The 15,692-nt window shown below is 67.3% G+C and overlaps 4 protein-coding genes across 6 annotated transcripts; 1 reads left to right on the top strand and 3 right to left on the bottom strand.

Annotated features, from left to right (window-relative positions):
• Positions 1–537: 537 nt before the first annotated feature.
• ECSIT (ECSIT signaling integrator) lies at positions 538–3,181 on the bottom strand. The gene is made up of 6 exons (XM_054051846.1): positions 2,745–3,181; positions 2,035–2,258; positions 1,447–1,501; positions 1,210–1,358; positions 863–965; positions 538–771 (listed from the first exon to the last, which is right to left on the bottom strand). The coding sequence occupies exons 1-6, from the start codon at positions 3,163–3,165 to the stop codon at positions 563–565; spliced, it is 1,161 nt and encodes a 386-aa protein (XP_053907821.1). The 5' UTR covers positions 3,166–3,181; the 3' UTR covers positions 538–562.
• Positions 3,182–4,952: 1,771 nt separating this feature from the next.
• Positions 4,953–9,671, top strand: CNN1 (calponin 1). Of its 3 annotated transcripts, XM_054051829.1 has the most exons (9): positions 4,953–4,963; positions 5,172–5,237; positions 6,708–6,829; positions 7,229–7,295; positions 7,382–7,519; positions 8,139–8,216; positions 8,345–8,455; positions 8,548–8,694; positions 9,306–9,671. In XM_054051829.1, exons 2-9 carry the CDS (start codon positions 5,175–5,177, stop codon positions 9,531–9,533), a joined length of 954 nt encoding a protein of 317 aa, XP_053907804.1. In that variant the 5' UTR covers positions 4,953–4,963; positions 5,172–5,174; the 3' UTR covers positions 9,534–9,671. The 3 variants fall into 3 exon arrangements, with proteins under 3 accessions (XP_053907804.1, XP_053907803.1, XP_053907805.1); XM_054051828.1 differs by lacking the exon at positions 4,953–4,963 and having other exon boundaries at positions 5,074–5,237; XM_054051830.1 differs by lacking the exons at positions 4,953–4,963; positions 8,139–8,216 and having other exon boundaries at positions 5,075–5,237.
• A 566-nt stretch (positions 9,672–10,237) lies between these two features.
• On the bottom strand, positions 10,238–11,532 carry ELOF1 (elongation factor 1). The gene is made up of 3 exons (XM_054051843.1): positions 11,289–11,532; positions 10,697–10,767; positions 10,238–10,602 (listed from the first exon to the last, which is right to left on the bottom strand). The coding sequence occupies exons 1-3, from the start codon at positions 11,402–11,404 to the stop codon at positions 10,538–10,540; spliced, it is 252 nt and encodes an 83-aa protein (XP_053907818.1). The 5' UTR covers positions 11,405–11,532; the 3' UTR covers positions 10,238–10,537.
• Positions 11,533–11,696: 164 nt separating this feature from the next.
• On the bottom strand, positions 11,697–15,420 carry ACP5 (acid phosphatase 5, tartrate resistant). Its single transcript, XM_054051748.1, is given in 5 exon segments — positions 11,697–12,536; positions 13,320–13,671; positions 14,258–14,385; positions 15,174–15,332; positions 15,334–15,420. Coding segments are annotated over 5 exon segments (963 nt in total). The 3' UTR covers positions 11,697–12,299.
• Positions 15,421–15,692: the final 272 nt, after the last annotated feature.

The following is a 15,692-nucleotide window of genomic DNA, read 5'->3' as shown; positions in this document are numbered from 1 at the left end:
CGATCGCTTCCGCCAGGCGCTGCCTGATCGCCCTCTATGCAGCTACTGCGCATGCGCGAAGACCTGCCCTCACCCTTCCTTCTCGGGCCCCGCCTTCCAGTAGTACCCCTCCCATGACGCCCCCCCCCCTTTCGCCCCAGACCGCCCCCCGCTTCCTTTCGGCCCCCCTCTTCGCACCCCCCCGCCTTTTGCCCACCGTCCTTTCGCGCCCCCCTTCCCCCCTATTTTTGCCCCCTCCTTCCCCCCTCTTTTTGCCCCCCCTCCTCCTTTCGCCCCCCCCCACCTTTCACCCCAAAACGGGGCACCCCCCGCCTCCAGTTTTTTTGCCTCAACCCCCCCATCCTTTCCCCCAGCCCCCCCCCCCCAACCAGTTCCCCCCTCCCCCCTCCTTTTGCCCCAGCAACCCCCCGAACGCCCCCTCCTTTTGCCCACCCCCCATCCTCCCGCAGCAACGCGCACACCCCCCTACATCCTTTTGTGTCTCCCCCTCTCCGTGACACCACCCCCCCGCCCCGCCCAGGACCTCTGACAGACACCCCGACTCTCTGTTGTGACACCTCGTTTATTGGGGTCCCCCCCCATCCCCGAGGCTCTGGGGGTGGGGGGGCTCGAGCTGCAGGGGGGGCGCGGGGTCTCCATCCGCCAGGCGGAAGAGAACCGGGGTGCAGCCCAGGACGGGGTTTGTCACCTGCAGCCCCGCGATCCATTTGCCCAGCGTGCGTCGATCGCCCGCGCCTGCCATGCAGAGCGCGAAGACGGGGCCCTCCTCCACTGCAGGGAGCGGGTCAGGGGGTGACTGAGCAGAGGGGGGGGCACACAGGGGCTTTCCCCCAACCCCCCCAGCCAAAATTCCCAGCCTTACCTTCATCCACATCGAACTCGTCGTCATCCCAGGGACCGCGTTCCAGGTCCAAGTCGAGTTGTAGGGGGTAGTACAGGCTGCGCTCTGGATCCAGGGGTTCCTCCTGGGGATGAGGGGGGGTGCAGCAGATCCCTTCCCACCCATCCTGAGCCGGCGTTGGGGGGGGGGTCCTCTGCAGGGACACCCCCTCTCCCAGAGCCATGAGGAACCCCATCGCAGGGTCCTACTTCTCCTAGAGGTGGGGGTCCCACCTCCCCGACTCCAGGGCTTTCATTTCATCTAAAGCAATAGGTTTTGCCCCCCCCACCTCCACCTCCCCACAAGCCCGGGGATTCAGGGGGGCTCACCCGCAGGTGGGGGGGCAGGGGGTCTCCCCGCAGGACGTAGTAACTCAGGCGGGTGCCGCGTAGCCAGAGTGGGAACGGTCCCTCCACGAAGACGGGCCGGTTTGGGCCGTGCCGAGCCAGGAGCTCCTGCTGATCTGGGCTCTGGGCGCCTGCCAGGGGAACAGGGACAAAGCTGGGGACCCCAACCCCTCAGACACCCCAAGTTCCTCTGGATGCCGGGGGTCCCGTGGCACTCACCAATGATGTAGGGCTGGACGGAGCCCTCCTTGTCCCCTTCATCTGGCACCGGCCACTGCGGGAGGGAGACGCTCATCACCCTGGGGACACCGTGGCCTCATGGGGTCAGGGCCCCTGAAGGGGTCCCAAGCGGCTGCAGTGGCAAAAGAAGCCCCTGCTGCACCCCCAGCTCTGCATCCCAGTGTTCCGTCCCTGTGCTCCTGTGTGCCCCTCATCATCGTGTCCTCCTGTCCTCGTGATGTCCTCATGTCCTGCATGCCCACATCCCCCCTGTCCTCGCATCCCAGTGTCCTCCTGTCCTGATGGCCTCGTATCCTGCTGTCCCTGTATCCCCATATCCCCCCCTGTCCTGGTGTTCCTGTGTCCCCCTGTCCCTGCATGCCCACATACCCCCTATCCTGGTGTTCCTGTGTCCCCCTGTCCTGGTGTCCCCATGTCCTCAAATCCCAGTGTCCTCCTGTCCTGCTGTCCCCGCATCCCCACATCCCCCCTGTCCTGGTGTCCCCATGTCCTGCTGCCCCTGCACCCCCACGTCCCCCCTATCCTGGTGTCCCCACGTCCTCGCATCCCAGTGTCCCCATGTCCCACCTGGTAGACGGTGAGGCGGGCATCGTGGTCGTTGGCGATGCGGCGCAGGCCGAGTCGAGCCATGGGGAGGCCGCGGGGTGGCAGCTGAGGGGGTAACGGGTGGGGGTCTGCGTGGCGCATCCGCGGAAACCAGTACAGCATCCGCTGGCACTTCCGAACAGGGCGGCTGCGGGGCCCGAAGATTCCCAGGAGCAAAAACCGTGTCTCTGCGTCCGGCATCACACCTGCACGCGGGGGGAACGCGAGAATCAGGGCAGGGGGGGTGGCAGCTCCTGTTCCTCCCCCCTCCCCCTTGACAGGCAGGTGGGAAATTGAGGGGCCTGAACCCCCTAATCCCTTTGGGAGGGGATCTCGTGGGGGGGCCTGGTGGGAGGGGATTCGTGGGGGTGGGCAGAAAGGGGACTCAGGGCCGGGGGGGGGGCTGGCAGGAAAGAGGATACAGGAGGGGGCGCTGACAAAGAGGGGACTGGGGGGGGCTGGCAGAGAGGGGACACGGGGAGGGGTGGGGGCTGGCAGAGAGCGGTCTCCCCTTGGGCTGAGGGGGTACACCCATGGGGTCTGCGGAAGGGCGGGGATGGGGGGTGGAACTCAGGAGGGCCTGAGAGGATCCCAGGGGAGGGGCTCTGGCCCAGCGGAGACTCAGTGGGGGCTGCCCTCCCTGCTCCCCCCGGCCTGTCAGGGGGACACTCGGCCCCCCCCCACACACGCACCGTAGCGCTCCATCTGCTCCAGGACCTGGAGGCCGCACTCCTGCTGCCTCGGGAAGGGCGCGAGCATTCGCTGCACCGGCCCTCGGGGCACCCAGGGCCCTCGGGGCAGCAGCCGTAACAGCCGGTTGTAGGCCTCCCGCTGCCGCTCCACCCCCAGCGCCGGCATCGCCGCCAGCGCCGCCTCCACGAGCTCCAGACGCCCCACGCGCCGCCCCGGCGCCCGCTCCAGCTCCGACAGCGCCGCCGCGAACGCCGCGGGGCCGCGCGCCTCCGCCTCCTCCTCCGCCTCCTGCTGCTGCTGCTGCTGCTGCTGCTGCTGCTCCCCCAGCGCCACCCGCACCTTCGGGACCCCACAGAGCCCTCGGGCCCAGCTCAGCCGAGCGGCCGCCGCCCGGCACCGCGCCCCGACCGCCGCCGCCATTGCTGGCCGAGCGTGCGCCGAGCACTTCCGGGTCAGAGGCGTGGCCACGCCCATCGCGCCATAATTGGCTGTGGGCGTGGCCAAGGCGATGATTGGCGGGGACAGGACCAGCTTGCTCTTTAGTGAGGGGGCGTGGCCATGCAGTGATTGACATGTGTGGGGGCGTGATCAGTGTGTTTGATGAGGGGCGTGGTCAGTGCTACCAGGGGGCGTGGCTAATCTCTTTGATTGGCGTGAGGGGCGGTACCTGGACGGGGGGCGGGGCTCCAGGGGCTTCCCCCGTGGCGTCACCGCGGGTCCCCGGGGCGATCCCGGAGCTGGAGTGACGTCCCAGCCGGGGGAATCAGCGGCGGTGACGTCAGAGCCCGGGGGTCGCCGTGACGTCACGCGGGGTGCGGTGACGTCAGCGGTGCCGCAGACGCGGCTATAAATGGAAACGGCCACGGCCGCAGCCCCGGGGGGGTGAGGGGGGGCGCATTCCCCGCCCGTGACGAAGCGCCCCTCCTCCTCCCCATAGGTCCGATCCGGTGTCGTCATCGGGGCGGGGGGGGGCAGCGTCAGGGCTGCCCCATCGCCCCCCCACCCCCATCCCGGAGACATGGGGGACCCCGAGGGGGCGGGGAGAGGGAGGAAGAGACGGGAGGGATGGACAGAAGGACGGGGGGGGGATGAATAGAGGAGGGAGGTGATGGACAGAGGGACGGGAGAGTGGACAGAGGGACAGGAGGGATGGACAGAGGGAGAGAGGGATGGACAGAGGGACGGGAGTGGGGACAGAGGGACGGGAGAGTGGACAGAGGGACGCGGGGGATGAATAGAGGGAGAGAGGGATGGACAGACGGACAGGAGGGATGGACAGAGGGACGGGAGTGGGGACAGAGGGACAGGAGGGATGAATAGAGGGAGAGAGGGATGGACAGAGGGACGGAAGGGATGGACAGAGGGACGGGAGTGGGGACAGAGGGACGGAGGGGGTGGACAGAGGGATGGACAGAGGGACAGGAGGGATGAATAGAGGGAGAGAGGGATGGACAGTGGGACGGAAGGGATGGACAGAGGGACGGGAGTGGGGACAGAGGGACAGGAGGGATGAATAGAGGGAGGGGGTGATGGACAGAGGGACAGGAGTGGGGACAGAGGGACAGGAGGGATGGATAGAGGGACAGGATGGATGAATAGAGGGAGGGGTGATGGACAGAGGGACAGGAGTGGGGACAGAGGGACGGAGGGGGTGGACAGAGGGATGGACAGAGGGACAGGAGGGATGAATAGAGGGACGGGAGTGGGGACAGAGGGAGGGGGGTGATGGACAGAGGGACAGAGGGGATGGACGGAGGGACGGGGAGAGGGACGGGGGACGGCAGTGGGGGCAGAGGAATGGGAGGAATGGACAGAGGAACGCGAGCGGGGACAGGAGGGACAGACAGGAGGGACAGACAGAGGGACGAGAAGGATGGACAGAGGCACAGCGGGACGGGGCACAGGGAAGGGATGAAGGGGAAAGGGGGCTCCCCCCGCCCCCCCCCCGGGATCCCCCCCTCTAAATGTGGAAAAAGTGACGTCACCCCCCCGCCCCGGTGACGACACGGGGCACGCGGCGCCCATTGGCCTCGACGGCCCCGGCCCGGGGGGGCCCCGCGCCCCCCGCCGACTTTTAAAAGTGACTGCGGCGGGTGGGGAACGGGACGAGGGCAGCGGGAAGGAACCGCCCCGACCCGCCGGGACCGCACCGCACCGCACCGGGACCATCCGCCTGCACCGACCCATCGGGACCCCCTCCGCACCGGGACCCCCCCCCCCCCGCACCGACCTACCGAGAACCTCCGCACCGGGACCCACTCCCCCCGCACCGACCCACCGGGAGACTCCGCACCGGGACACCCCCTCCACCCCCATCCCGCACCAGGACAACCCTCTGCACCGACCCACCGGGAACCTCCTCCGCACCGGGATACCGGGACACCCCCACCCCCACACAAACACACACCGGGACCCCCCCCACCCCCGCCATGGCCAACCCGCACTTCAACCGCGGACCGGCGTACGGGCTGTCGGCCGAGGTGAAGAATAAGGTGCGAGGGGCTGAGCCGGGACGGGGGGGGCAATAAGGGGTGGGGGGCAATAAGGGGTGGGGGGGCAGAGCCCATCCGGGACCGGCGGAGGGGGGGGGCGGAGGGCAGGGCCGGGCGCTGTCCTTGGTGCTGCCCCGGGCGGGGGCGCCTGGATTGTGGGGTCCCCTGAGGGGGGGCGGGGGCGACACCCGGGCACGGGGTCCCCTCGAGGAGGGGGGGACACATTTGGAACGGAGATGTCCTTTGGGGGGGGGGGATACACTGGAACGCAGGGGTCTCCTCGTGGTGGAGAGGGAGCACCGAGACTCTCGGGTCGATGCGGGGTTTCTTCTTGGGGGGGGCGGCACCCGAATGTTGGGGTCCCATCGGAGTTGGGTGGAACCCCGAGGTTTGGATTCCTCTCCCCCAGACGCTTGAGTCCTCTCTTTGGGGAGGGGAGTGGCACTTGGGCACGGGGTCCCCTCTGAAGAGGGGGCGACGCCTGGATCCCCTCTACGGAGGGGCGGGGGGGGAAGGAAGTGAGGGGCACCTGGACACCATAGTCCCCTTTGAGGGGGGGGGGTCACCCGCTCTGGGGTGATGATGGACGCCTAGGTCCCCTTTTAGGGGGGTACACACACGACACCCGAGCGCTTCGGTCCCCTCTGGGCGGGGGCACCGTTATACCGGGGTGCCTCAGTTTCCCCGTGCAGGCGCCCCGCTGGGTGATGGAGAGGAGTCGCCCCGGTGGCGGGGCGGGAAGGGTTAACGCGGAGGAAAGGGGGGGGGGGGGTGCGGTGTCCCGGGGGGGGCCCCACCGCCCCCGGCCCCGCCGTGATCCCTTATAAGGCTCGGGCGCGCTGCGGCGGGGGGGGGCGGCTCGGCCGGGGGGCGGCTCAGCCCGGGGCTATATATGGGCAACGTCTCGGCCGGGGGGGCGGGACAGGCCGGGGGGGGGTTGGGGGGGGCTCACTGCTCTGCTGCGGTCCACCCCCCCCCCCCCACCCCACCCCCCCAACTCCCTGGCACGGGCATCCCCTGCCCTCCCCCGGGGGGACCCCGAGTCCGCCGAGCCTCGAGGATGAGCTTCTGTGTCCCCCCCGGACTGACACCCCCCCCCCCGTGGCCCCCCCCTCACCTGTGACTCCCTGACCGTGTCCCCCATGACCCCCCCATGATGTTTCCTATCCCCATGTCTTGCTGACGGTGTCCTCTGTCCCCACATCTCCTGTCCCTCTGGTGGTACCACCCCTGTCACCTGTGTCCTACGTCCCACTGATGGTGTCCTCCATCCCACATCCCCAATTGCCCCCCGACCATGTCCCCTGTCACCCCTCTCCCCTTCTGTCCCCAATGCCCCCCTTGACCATGTCCCCATGTCCCCCTCTCCCCTTCTGTCCCCGATACCCCCTCCGACCATGTCCCCTGTCCCCCCTCTCCCCTTCTGTCCCCGATACCCCCCTTGACCCTGTCCCCCCCCCCCATCCCCAGCTGGCACAGAAGTACGACCCACAGCGGGAGCGGGAGCTGCGCGCTTGGATCGAGGGCACCACCGGCCGCCGCATCGGGGACAATTTCATGGATGGCCTCAAGGATGGCGTCATCCTCTGCGAGTACGACCCTAACCCTGACCCTGACCCTGGGCTGCCCTTTGGGAGCACGGACCAACCTTGACCTTGGGTTGAGCCCAGGAACTCAGCCCAACCTCGACCCTGGGTTGAGCCCAGGAACTCAACCCAACCTTGACCTTGGGTTGAGCCCAGGAACTCAACCCAACCTTGACCTTGGGTTGAGCCCAGGAACTCAACCCAACCTTGACCTTGGGTTGAGCCCAGGAACTCAGCCCAACCTTGACCCTGGGTTGAGCCCGGGAACTCAACCCAACCTTGACCCTGGGTTGAGCCCGGGAACTCAACCCAACCTTGACCTTGGGTTGAGCCCAGGAACTCAGTCCAACCTTGACTCTGGGTTGAGCCCAGGAACTCAACCCAACCTTGACCCTGGTCCCCCAGGCTCATCAACAAGTTGCAGCCCGGCTCCGTGCAGAAGGTGAACGAACCCGCCCAGAACTGGCACAAGGTGAGGGGTTGCCCCCAAATGGGGGAGGAGGGCCGGGTACTCGGGGAGAGGGGGGGGGTCAAGGTCACGAGCTAACGTGTACGCAGCTGGAGAACATCGGGAACTTCCTCCGGGCCATCACGCGCTATGGGGTGAAGCCCCACGACATCTTTGAGGCCAATGACCTCTTCGAGAACACCAACCACACGCAGGTCCAGTCCACCCTCATCGCCCTCGCCAGCCAGGTGACGGGGGGCTTTGGAGTCCTCAGGGGGAGGCTGGGGACTCCTGGGGGGGATGATGGGGGTGCTCAGGGGTGGCTGGGGTTCCCTTGGTGAGGGGAGCTGAGGGTCCTCGGGGGGGAAACTGTGCGTTCTTGGGAGTCTTCAGGAGGAAGATGAAGGTCCTCAGGGGTAGATGGGGGTCCCTGAGGGGAAACTGGAAGTTCTGGGGAGTCTTCGGGAGGAAGATAAAGGTCCTCAGGGGCAGATGGGAGTCCCTGAGGGTTCTCAGAGGGGAAACTGAGGGTTCTTGGCAGTCTTCAGGGGGAAGATGAAGGTCCTCAGGGGTAGATGGGGGTCCCTGAGGGGCAACTGGGGGTTCTTGGGAGTCTTCAGAGGGAAGGTGAAGGTCCTCAGGAGAAGCTAGGGGTCCCTCAGGGTTCTCAGAGGGGAAACTGAGGGTTCTTGGCAGTCTTCAGGGGGAAGATGAAGATCCTCAGGGGTAGCTGGGGGTCCCCGAGAATCCTCAGGGAGGAAATGGGGTTCTTGGGTGCCTTCAGAGGGAAGATGACGGTCTTCAGGGGTAGCTGGGGGTCCCCAAGGGTCCTCAAAGTGGACACTGGGGGTTCTTGGGCATCTTCAGGGGGAAGATGAAGGTCCTCAGGGGGGAAGCATCCCCTCAGAGGACCACGTGCGTGTCTCATCCTTCCCCATTGTTGAGGCAAGGACAAGGGTTTTGGGGGGTATTTGAGGTCTCAGGGGAGCCTGAGGGTGTTTTGGGGGGAACTGGGGGTCCATTCGGGGTGGGGGTGCGCTGTGCTCTGCCCTAACTTTTGGGGTCTCTCTTAGGCCAAGACAAAGGGGAACAACGTGGGCTTAGGCGTGAAGTACGCGGAGAAGCAACAGCGCCGCTTCCACCCGGAGAAGCTGCGCGAGGGCAGGAATATCATCGGGCTCCAGGTGCCATGGGGGGGGGGGCATGGGGGGAGGAGGGGAAGGCAGCGCTTTGGGGGTGTCATGGAAACCCATCCCTCACCCCCCTCCTTCCTCAGATGGGCACCAACAAGTTCGCCAGCCAGCAGGGAATGACAGCGTACGGGACACGGCGGCACCTTTACGACCCCAAACTGGGGACGGATCAGCCCCTGGACCAGGCCACCATCTCCCTCCAGATGGGCACCAACAAGGGGGCCAGCCAGGTAGGGGGGTGTCCCAGGGACCCCAGAGTCAGGTGGGGATGAGGGGGGGGTCATGGTGGGGTGCTGCCGGTCCCGGAGACCCCAGTGTCCTCGGTCAGCAGTGAAAGGCACTTTGGGGCCACAGCGCTGGGGGGAAGGGAGTCAGGGAGACCCCGTGATGGGCTGGGGAGGGGGAAAAAGGGGTTCCCAAGGGCCCCAAGATGGGGTTCCCTGAGGAAGCTGAGGGACACGGACCCTTTGGGAGGACAAGAGACACCCTGGCGCCTTGGAGAGGACATTTGGGGAAATCCCAGACATTTCAAGGATGCTGAGGGACCCCCGAGGAAGGGCAGAGACCCCCAATCCAGTTGAGAGAGGCCAAGGGGACCCCTCCCCAGTACTCCCCAGACCCTTCAAGGAGGCTGAGGGACCCCCAAGGAAGGGCAGGGACCCCCCACCCGGCTGAGGGAGGCCAAGGACCCCCCATCCGGCTGAGGGAGGCCAAGGGGACCCCTTCCCAGCACTCCCCAGACCCTTCAAGGAGGCTGAGGGACCCCAAGGAAGGGCAGGGACCCCCCATCCGGCTGAGGGAGGCCAAGGGGACCCCTCCCCAGCACTTGCCCCTACCCCAGGCGGGGATGACGGCACCGGGGACAAAGCGTCAGATCTTCGAGCCGGCATTGGGCATGGAGCGCTGCGACACGCTGACCATCGGGCTGCAGATGGGCAGCAACAAGGGCGCCTCGCAGCAGGGCATGACGGTGTACGGGCTGCCACGCCAAGTCTACGACCCCAAGTACTGCGGCGGCCCCGAGCTGCTGGGCGAGGACGGCCTCGATGCCTTCTACAACTCCCAGTAGCCACCGGCCACCAATCGCTTGCACCGCACCGTCCTGCACCGGCCTCACCGCGGCCCCGGCTCGACCTGGGGGGGGCTCGCACTGTGTGCCCCCCAACCTCGGCGAAGCCACCGAGGCACAATAAATCCCACACGCAAAGCTGCCGCCTCCGCGGGCACCAGGACGAGGGACAAGTGGGGACAGGGGGGGTGGGAGGGGGACAGAACGAGGCACAATAAATCCCCCACACAAAGCTACTGCCTCTGTGGGATGGGGGACAACTGGGGAACAGGGATGGGGACACTGAGGCACAGGGGGGGACATTTGGGCACCCAGTTCAGGGATAATCCCACTGAGCCGCCAGAACATAGGACCCTGTGCCCCCTTCTGTGACGATGTTGGCCCTAACGAGGTGCCTACGGGGGACCCCACGTTCAGGAGTTGGTGGTCGAAGGGGACAATTTGTGCCAGCACGGCTGACCAGAGACTCATTAGCACCACAGAAACTCGTTAGGGCTTCCTAACGAGCTTCATCGTCTCCAGACCCCACAGAGCCATCCCTGCAGACACCATCCAACCCCAGGTGTCCCTGCACATCCCTACGTCCCTCCACAATCCCACACATCCCTGCTTGTTCCCAGCGATCTCACACGTCTCCGCGTGTCCCCAAGGATGCCACACGTCTTCCCCAGACCCCACACATCCGCCACAGACCCCGGTGCAGCCTCGTTTATTCGAGGTCGGCTCTGCTGACCCACGGCACCCACCCCGGTCCCCGTCTCCCCGCAGCTCCAGGTCCCAGCAAGGCCGGGTGAGCCCCCTCCCCAGCTCCCACCCAGGGGACACCATCCTGGGGGCAGGGGGACCTCGTTCTGGGTCCCTCTGGGAGCCAAATGCCCCAGGCCGGGGCCAGAAGAATAAAAAATGTAAAGAAAAGGTCACCAAGGGGCAGGTAAACATAACGCCTCACTCAGAGGGTCTCAGACACGGCCCCCCCCGGGGATTTTAGGGTCCTCCCCACACCGCTACTGGTTGGCGGCTTCGCAGGCATCGATCCAGTCGCTGTAGACGTCCACCGGCTCTGACAGATCTCAGAGTTGGAGTGGTTAAGGCATTAACTGGGAGGTAAACGGGAGGGTCCGGGGCGGGGGGGGGGGGGGGGTCGGGGGCCCCGGTAAGGATACAGGTAATGGGCGTCTGGAACTCCTCCAGGCAGACGGTGCAGGAGATCACCCCCGTGTTGCGGGCTCGGTCCCTGCCAGGGGCAGAGGAGAGGCTGAGTCCCCGCTGTGGGCTGTAACCCCCCCCACCACGAGCCATTCCCTTCTAACGCCCCTATCCCCAACTCCATTCCCTCCTCCCGCGCCCCCCAACTCCATTCCTTCCTCCCGTGACCCGCCAACTCCGTGCCCTCCTCCCGTGCCCCCCGCAACTCCGTTCCCTCCTCCCGTGACCCCTCCTCAACTCCGTTCCCTCCTCCCGTGCCCCCCCCAACTCCGTTCTCTCCTCCCGCGTCCCCAACTCCGTTCCCTCCTCCCCTGACCCCCCCCAACTCCGTTCCCTCCTCCCGTGACCCCCTCAACTTTGTTCCCTCCTCCCGTGACCCCTCCTCAACTCCGTTCTCTCCTCCCGTGCCCCCCTCAACTCCGTTCCCTCCTCCCCTGACCCCCCCTCAACTCCGTTCCCTCCTCCCCTGACCCCCCCCTCAACTCCGTTCCCTCCTCTGACCCCCCCCAACTCCGTTCCCTCCTCCCGTGCCCGCCCCCCCCCCCTCACATCTTGACGTCGCAGGACTTCTCGTGGTTGCAGAACGGACACGTAAACTGCGTCTCCAACGTCCCCGTCACCTTTTTCTTCGGCGGCGGCTTCCGCTTGGACTTGCGGCGCCCCATGGTGCCCGGCACCCGCCGCGGGGGCGGCCTCGACCGCCGCTGGGACCCTCCCCGGCCCTCACCGCGCCCGCCGCTTTCCCCGCGCTCTCACCCGGAAGCGCCCGCGGCGCCACTTCCGCCCGCCTCACGCTCCCATAGGGCTCCACTTCCGCCCGCCCCGCGCTCCCATTGGTCGGCGCGCGAGGCATCCGCCAATCGCGGACGGGGGCGTGGCCCCGCAGCCGCTGCTGCCACGTGACCCGAGGGCGTCCTGCCCCCTCCCCCTCCACGTGCCTTCTGGGGCGAAAGGCGGCGATTTTCGGGGCGATGGATCGTGGCCAAAGCACTTTATTGTGCTCCCGCTGGGCCTCGGGCGGGGGTGGGGGTTAGAGGTTACGGGGGTCCCGCCCCTCGTCCTCATGGGGTCCCCCCCGCATCGAGGAGGGGGGTCCTGGGGGCACCCCCTTAGCTGAGGCCACTGAGGGCCCATGATGGACCCCCCCCACGCCACGGGAAGGGGGTCCTGATGCCTCCCTCCAGGTCTCACCTGGTCTGGGGACACCGTGGATCCGTGATGGGATCCCCCCACGCCAGCTTAGGGGGTTGGGAGGGGTCTTGGGGTCCCCCTGGATCAGAGCAGCCTGGGGACACGGAGAATCCCCCCTCACTGGGCAGGTCTTGGGGGACCCCCAAGTCCCACACAGCCTGGGGACACCAGGGACCCTCATGGGGTCCCCCCACATCAGGAGAGGGGAATTCTGCTAGGGGTCCCACACAGCTTGAGGACATCAGGGAGCAGCGATGGGGTCCCACGCGACTTGGAGACCCCAGGGGTCCATTTCGGGGTCCCCCCGTGTCCAGGGGGTGTCCCCTCCTGTGTCGCTCGCTGTAGGGGGGTCCGTCAGGGTCTGGGGTGTCACAGGTCCCGGGGTGGCAGGGCCACACGGTAGAGGACACGGCCGGTGGCCTCCAGGAAGGTGACAGTGGCCGCGTGGGCGTCCAAGCGGAGGTGAGCGAAGCCGCCGGGGGAGGTGGGTGCCCCGAAGAAGAAGCGGAGGGAGCCGGGGGGCACGGACCCCGCGTGGCTCTGCGTCTCCTCCATGAAGTTACCGGCACCGCTCACCACGTAGCCCACCCCCCCCTCCTGCAGGAACTGGGGGGGCAAAGACGGGGGGGACAGTCAAGGGTCTGGACATCTGGGTCCCCTTCCCGGACCCCCAGATTCCCCTGGACACCTGGGTCTCCTCTGTGGACCCCTGGATCTCCCTGGACACTCCGGTCCCCTCCCTGGACCCCCAGATTCCTCTGGACACCCAGGTCCCCTCCCCAGACCCCCAGATTGCCCTGGACCCCCAGATTGCCCTGGACCCCAGGGTCCCCTCCCTAGACCCCCAGATTGCCCTGAACCCCAGGGTCCCCCCAGACCCCTGTGCCCCCCTCCCCAGATTCCTGGGTCCCCTCCCTGGACCCCCAGACTGCCCTGGACCCCAGGGTCCCCCCAGACCCCTGTGCCCCCCTCCCCAGATTCCTGGGTCCCCTCTCTGGACCCCCAGATTCCCCTGGACACCCGTGTCCCCTCTCCGGACCCCAAGATTCCTCTAGACACCTGGGTACCCTCCCTGGACCCCCAGATTACCCTGGACCCCAGGGTCCCCCCAGACCCCTGTGCCCCCCTTCCCCAGATTCCTGGGTCCCCTCCCTGGACCCCAGGGTCCCCCCAGACCCCTGTGCCCCCCTTCCCCAGATTCCTGGGTCCCCTCCCTGGACCCCAGGGTCCCCCCAGACCCCTGTGCCCCCCTTCCCCAGATTCCTGGGTCCCCTCCCTGGACCCCAGGGTCCCCCCAGACCCCTGTGCCCCCCTCCCCAGATTCCTGGGTCCCCTCCCCATCCAAAGCCCTGAGGTCTGCTCTCAGGTTTTGGGGTCCCCTGGCCTCACCTGCAGGTTATGGTCGTGGCCGCAAAGGTACGCGGTGACGCGGTGACGCCGCAGTAGCGGCCGCAGCAGTTGCACCAGGCAGGCGGTGGGACCGTGTTCGGCCACTGACCACACCGGGTAGTGGCCGGCCACCAGCACGTAGCGGTCGTGGCGCGCGGCGGCCAAGCGTCCCCGCAGCCAAGCCAGCTGCGCCGCCGCCGCCGCCGCGTCTCGGGGACCCCGTGGGGCTCCCCCGGCCTCGAAGTCATCTCCACCGCCGCAGAGCAGCACCGTGTCCAGCACGAGGAGCCGGGCAGTGGCGTTGGTGCCCGGCAGCGAGAGGCGAAGGCTGTAGTAGTAGTGTGGGAAGTGCCTGCAGGACACGGGGACACTTGGGGACACCTTTGGGGACACCCCAGAACCAGGCACAGGATGTAGGGAGTACTGTGGGAAGTGCCTGCAGGACACAGGGACACTTGGGGACACCTTTGGGGCACCCCACAACCAGGTGCAGGCTGTAGGTAGCAGTGTGGGAAGTGCCTGCAGGACACGGGGACACTTGGGGACACCCCTGTGACACCCTAAAACCAGGCACAGGCTGTAGGTAGCAGTGTGGGAAGTGCCTGCAGGCATAGAGGCTTTGGGGACACCTTGGGGACACGCAGGTGACACACCAGTGACAACGCCCCAGCACTAGGCACAAGCTGTAGTAGCAGCGTGGGAAGTGCCTGTGGGATATGGAGGGTTGGGGACACTTGGGGACATCCTGGGGGGAGTTGGGGGCACCGTGGAGACACTTGGGGCCACCCTGGAGGGACCTGGGGACACCCCAGAGGGGACCCCAGCACTGGGCAGGAGCTGCAGCAGTGTGAGAAGTGCCTGCAGGACATGAAGGGCTTGGGGACAGTTGGGGACACGGGCAGGTGGGGACAGTTGGGGACGGCAGGAGGGTCCCCTACCATCGTGGGGAGTGGTGGCTGTACGCCAGCTGCGCGGTGACGTTCCCGGCGTGGTCGTGGTTCCCGGCCAGGACGAACCAGGGCAGCTCCCGCAGCTCCGGTGCCACAAACACCCGCTCAAAGGTGTCCTGGGGGGACATGGGGACAGGAGGGGACATGGGGGGACAGGAGGGGACAGCGGGGGGACAGGAGGGGGGACAGGAGGGGGGACAGGAGGGGGGACATGGGGACACCGGGGAAATGGGGGGACAGGAGGGAGACATAAGGAGGACATGGGGGGTCAGGAAGGGAAACGGGGGGATAGGAGGGGACATGGAGGGGACAGGAGGGGACATGGGGATATGGGGGGATAGGAGGGGACATGGGGACATGGAGGGGACATGGGGACACCGGGGAAATGGGGGGACAGGAGGGGACATGGAGGGTCAGGAAGGGACACAGGGGTATAGGAGGGGACATGGGGACATGGACAGGAGGGGACATGGGGGGATGGGGGGGGATGGAAGGGAATAGGGGACACCGGGGAAATGGGGGGACAGGAGGGGGACACGGGGGGTCAGGAAGGGACATGGGGGGGACATGGAATAAGGGAGACATGGGAGGGACAGAAGAGGGACATGGGGGGACATGGGGAACAGGGGACACGAGGAGGACATGGGGGGTCAGGAAGGGACATGGGGGGGCAGGAGGGGATGGGGGGGACATGGAAGGGACAGAAGGGGACGGGGGGGGACATGGGGAACAGGGGACACGAGGGGGACGTGGAAGGGCACAGTGTGACATGAGGGGACCAGAAGTGGACAAATGGGGGACGCAGGAGGGGACATAGTGGGATGGAGAGACATGGGGGGACACGGGGGACACAGGAGGGGACAGGGAGGGGGTGGGGAGGAGGGGACACGGGGGGCCCCGTTACCTGGAAGCGGGGGTCCCACTCATGGCGCACCCCCTCGTAGTAGAAGTTGTCCCCAAGGGCGAGGACAAAGTCGGCGCCGAGGTCGGAGGCCGCTCGGCCCATGGCAGCCGCCGTGGCCGCCTCGCGTGGGGTGACAAAGGGGGGCTCGGGGACCCCCCCCCCAGTCCCCCACGGCCAGGAACTGCACCGACCCCCCCAGGGCCCCCCCGGCCACCGCCGACACCGTCACCCACAGCAGGGCCAGCATCTGCGGGGGGGGGACATGGGGGGTCACGGGGGTCCTGACCCCCACCCAGGGGGGACCTGGGGGGTGGGGGGGGTCTGGGGGGACACGGGGAGGGGGGGGTCATGGGGAGTCCGGGGGGGTCATAGGGTTCCTGACCCCTATCCATGGGGGACATGGGGGGTCTGGGGGGTCATGGGGAGTCCGGGGGGGGGTCACAGGGGTCCTGACCCCCATCTATGGGACCCTGGAATCCAGGGGGGGCAGAGGATCTGGGGGGGGCACAGGGGTCCGGG

This window comes from Cuculus canorus, chromosome 30 (genome assembly GCF_017976375.1).
Source record: "Cuculus canorus isolate bCucCan1 chromosome 30, bCucCan1.pri, whole genome shotgun sequence".
In the NCBI taxonomy this organism is placed as follows: domain Eukaryota; kingdom Metazoa; phylum Chordata; class Aves; order Cuculiformes; family Cuculidae; genus Cuculus; species Cuculus canorus.
The sequence above is the reverse complement of the archived record's forward strand: the minus strand, read 5'-3'. Positions and strand labels throughout refer to the sequence as shown.

Coding starts and splice junctions, on each gene's coding strand:
- ECSIT (XM_054051846.1), bottom strand. CDS start 3,165: ATGGCGGCGGCGGTCGGGGCGCGGTGCCGGGCGGCGGCCGCTCGGCTG. Junction 2,259..2,744: donor GGAGCAGATGGAGCGCTACG/GTGCGTGTGTGG, acceptor CCCCGCGTGCAG/GTGTGATGCCGGACGCAGAG. Junction 966..1,209: donor CCCTGCCCCCCCACCTGCGG/GTGAGCCCCCCT, acceptor CCTCATCCCCAG/GAGGAACCCCTGGATCCAGA.
- ELOF1 (XM_054051843.1), bottom strand. CDS start 11,404: ATGGGGCGCCGCAAGTCCAAGCGGAAGCCGCCGCCGAAGAAAAAGGTG. Junction 10,768..11,288: donor AAGTCCTGCGACGTCAAGAT/GTGAGGGGGGGG, acceptor TGCCCCTGGCAG/GGACCGAGCCCGCAACACGG. Junction 10,603..10,696: donor GTTCCAGACGCCCATTACCT/GTATCCTTACCG, acceptor TCCAACTCTGAG/ATCTGTCAGAGCCGGTGGAC.
- CNN1 (XM_054051829.1), top strand. CDS start 5,175: ATGGCCAACCCGCACTTCAACCGCGGACCGGCGTACGGGCTGTCGGCC. Junction 5,238..6,707: donor CGGCCGAGGTGAAGAATAAG/GTGCGAGGGGCT, acceptor CCCCATCCCCAG/CTGGCACAGAAGTACGACCC. Junction 7,520..8,138: donor TCATCGCCCTCGCCAGCCAG/GTGACGGGGGGC, acceptor GGGCATCTTCAG/GGGGAAGATGAAGGTCCTCA.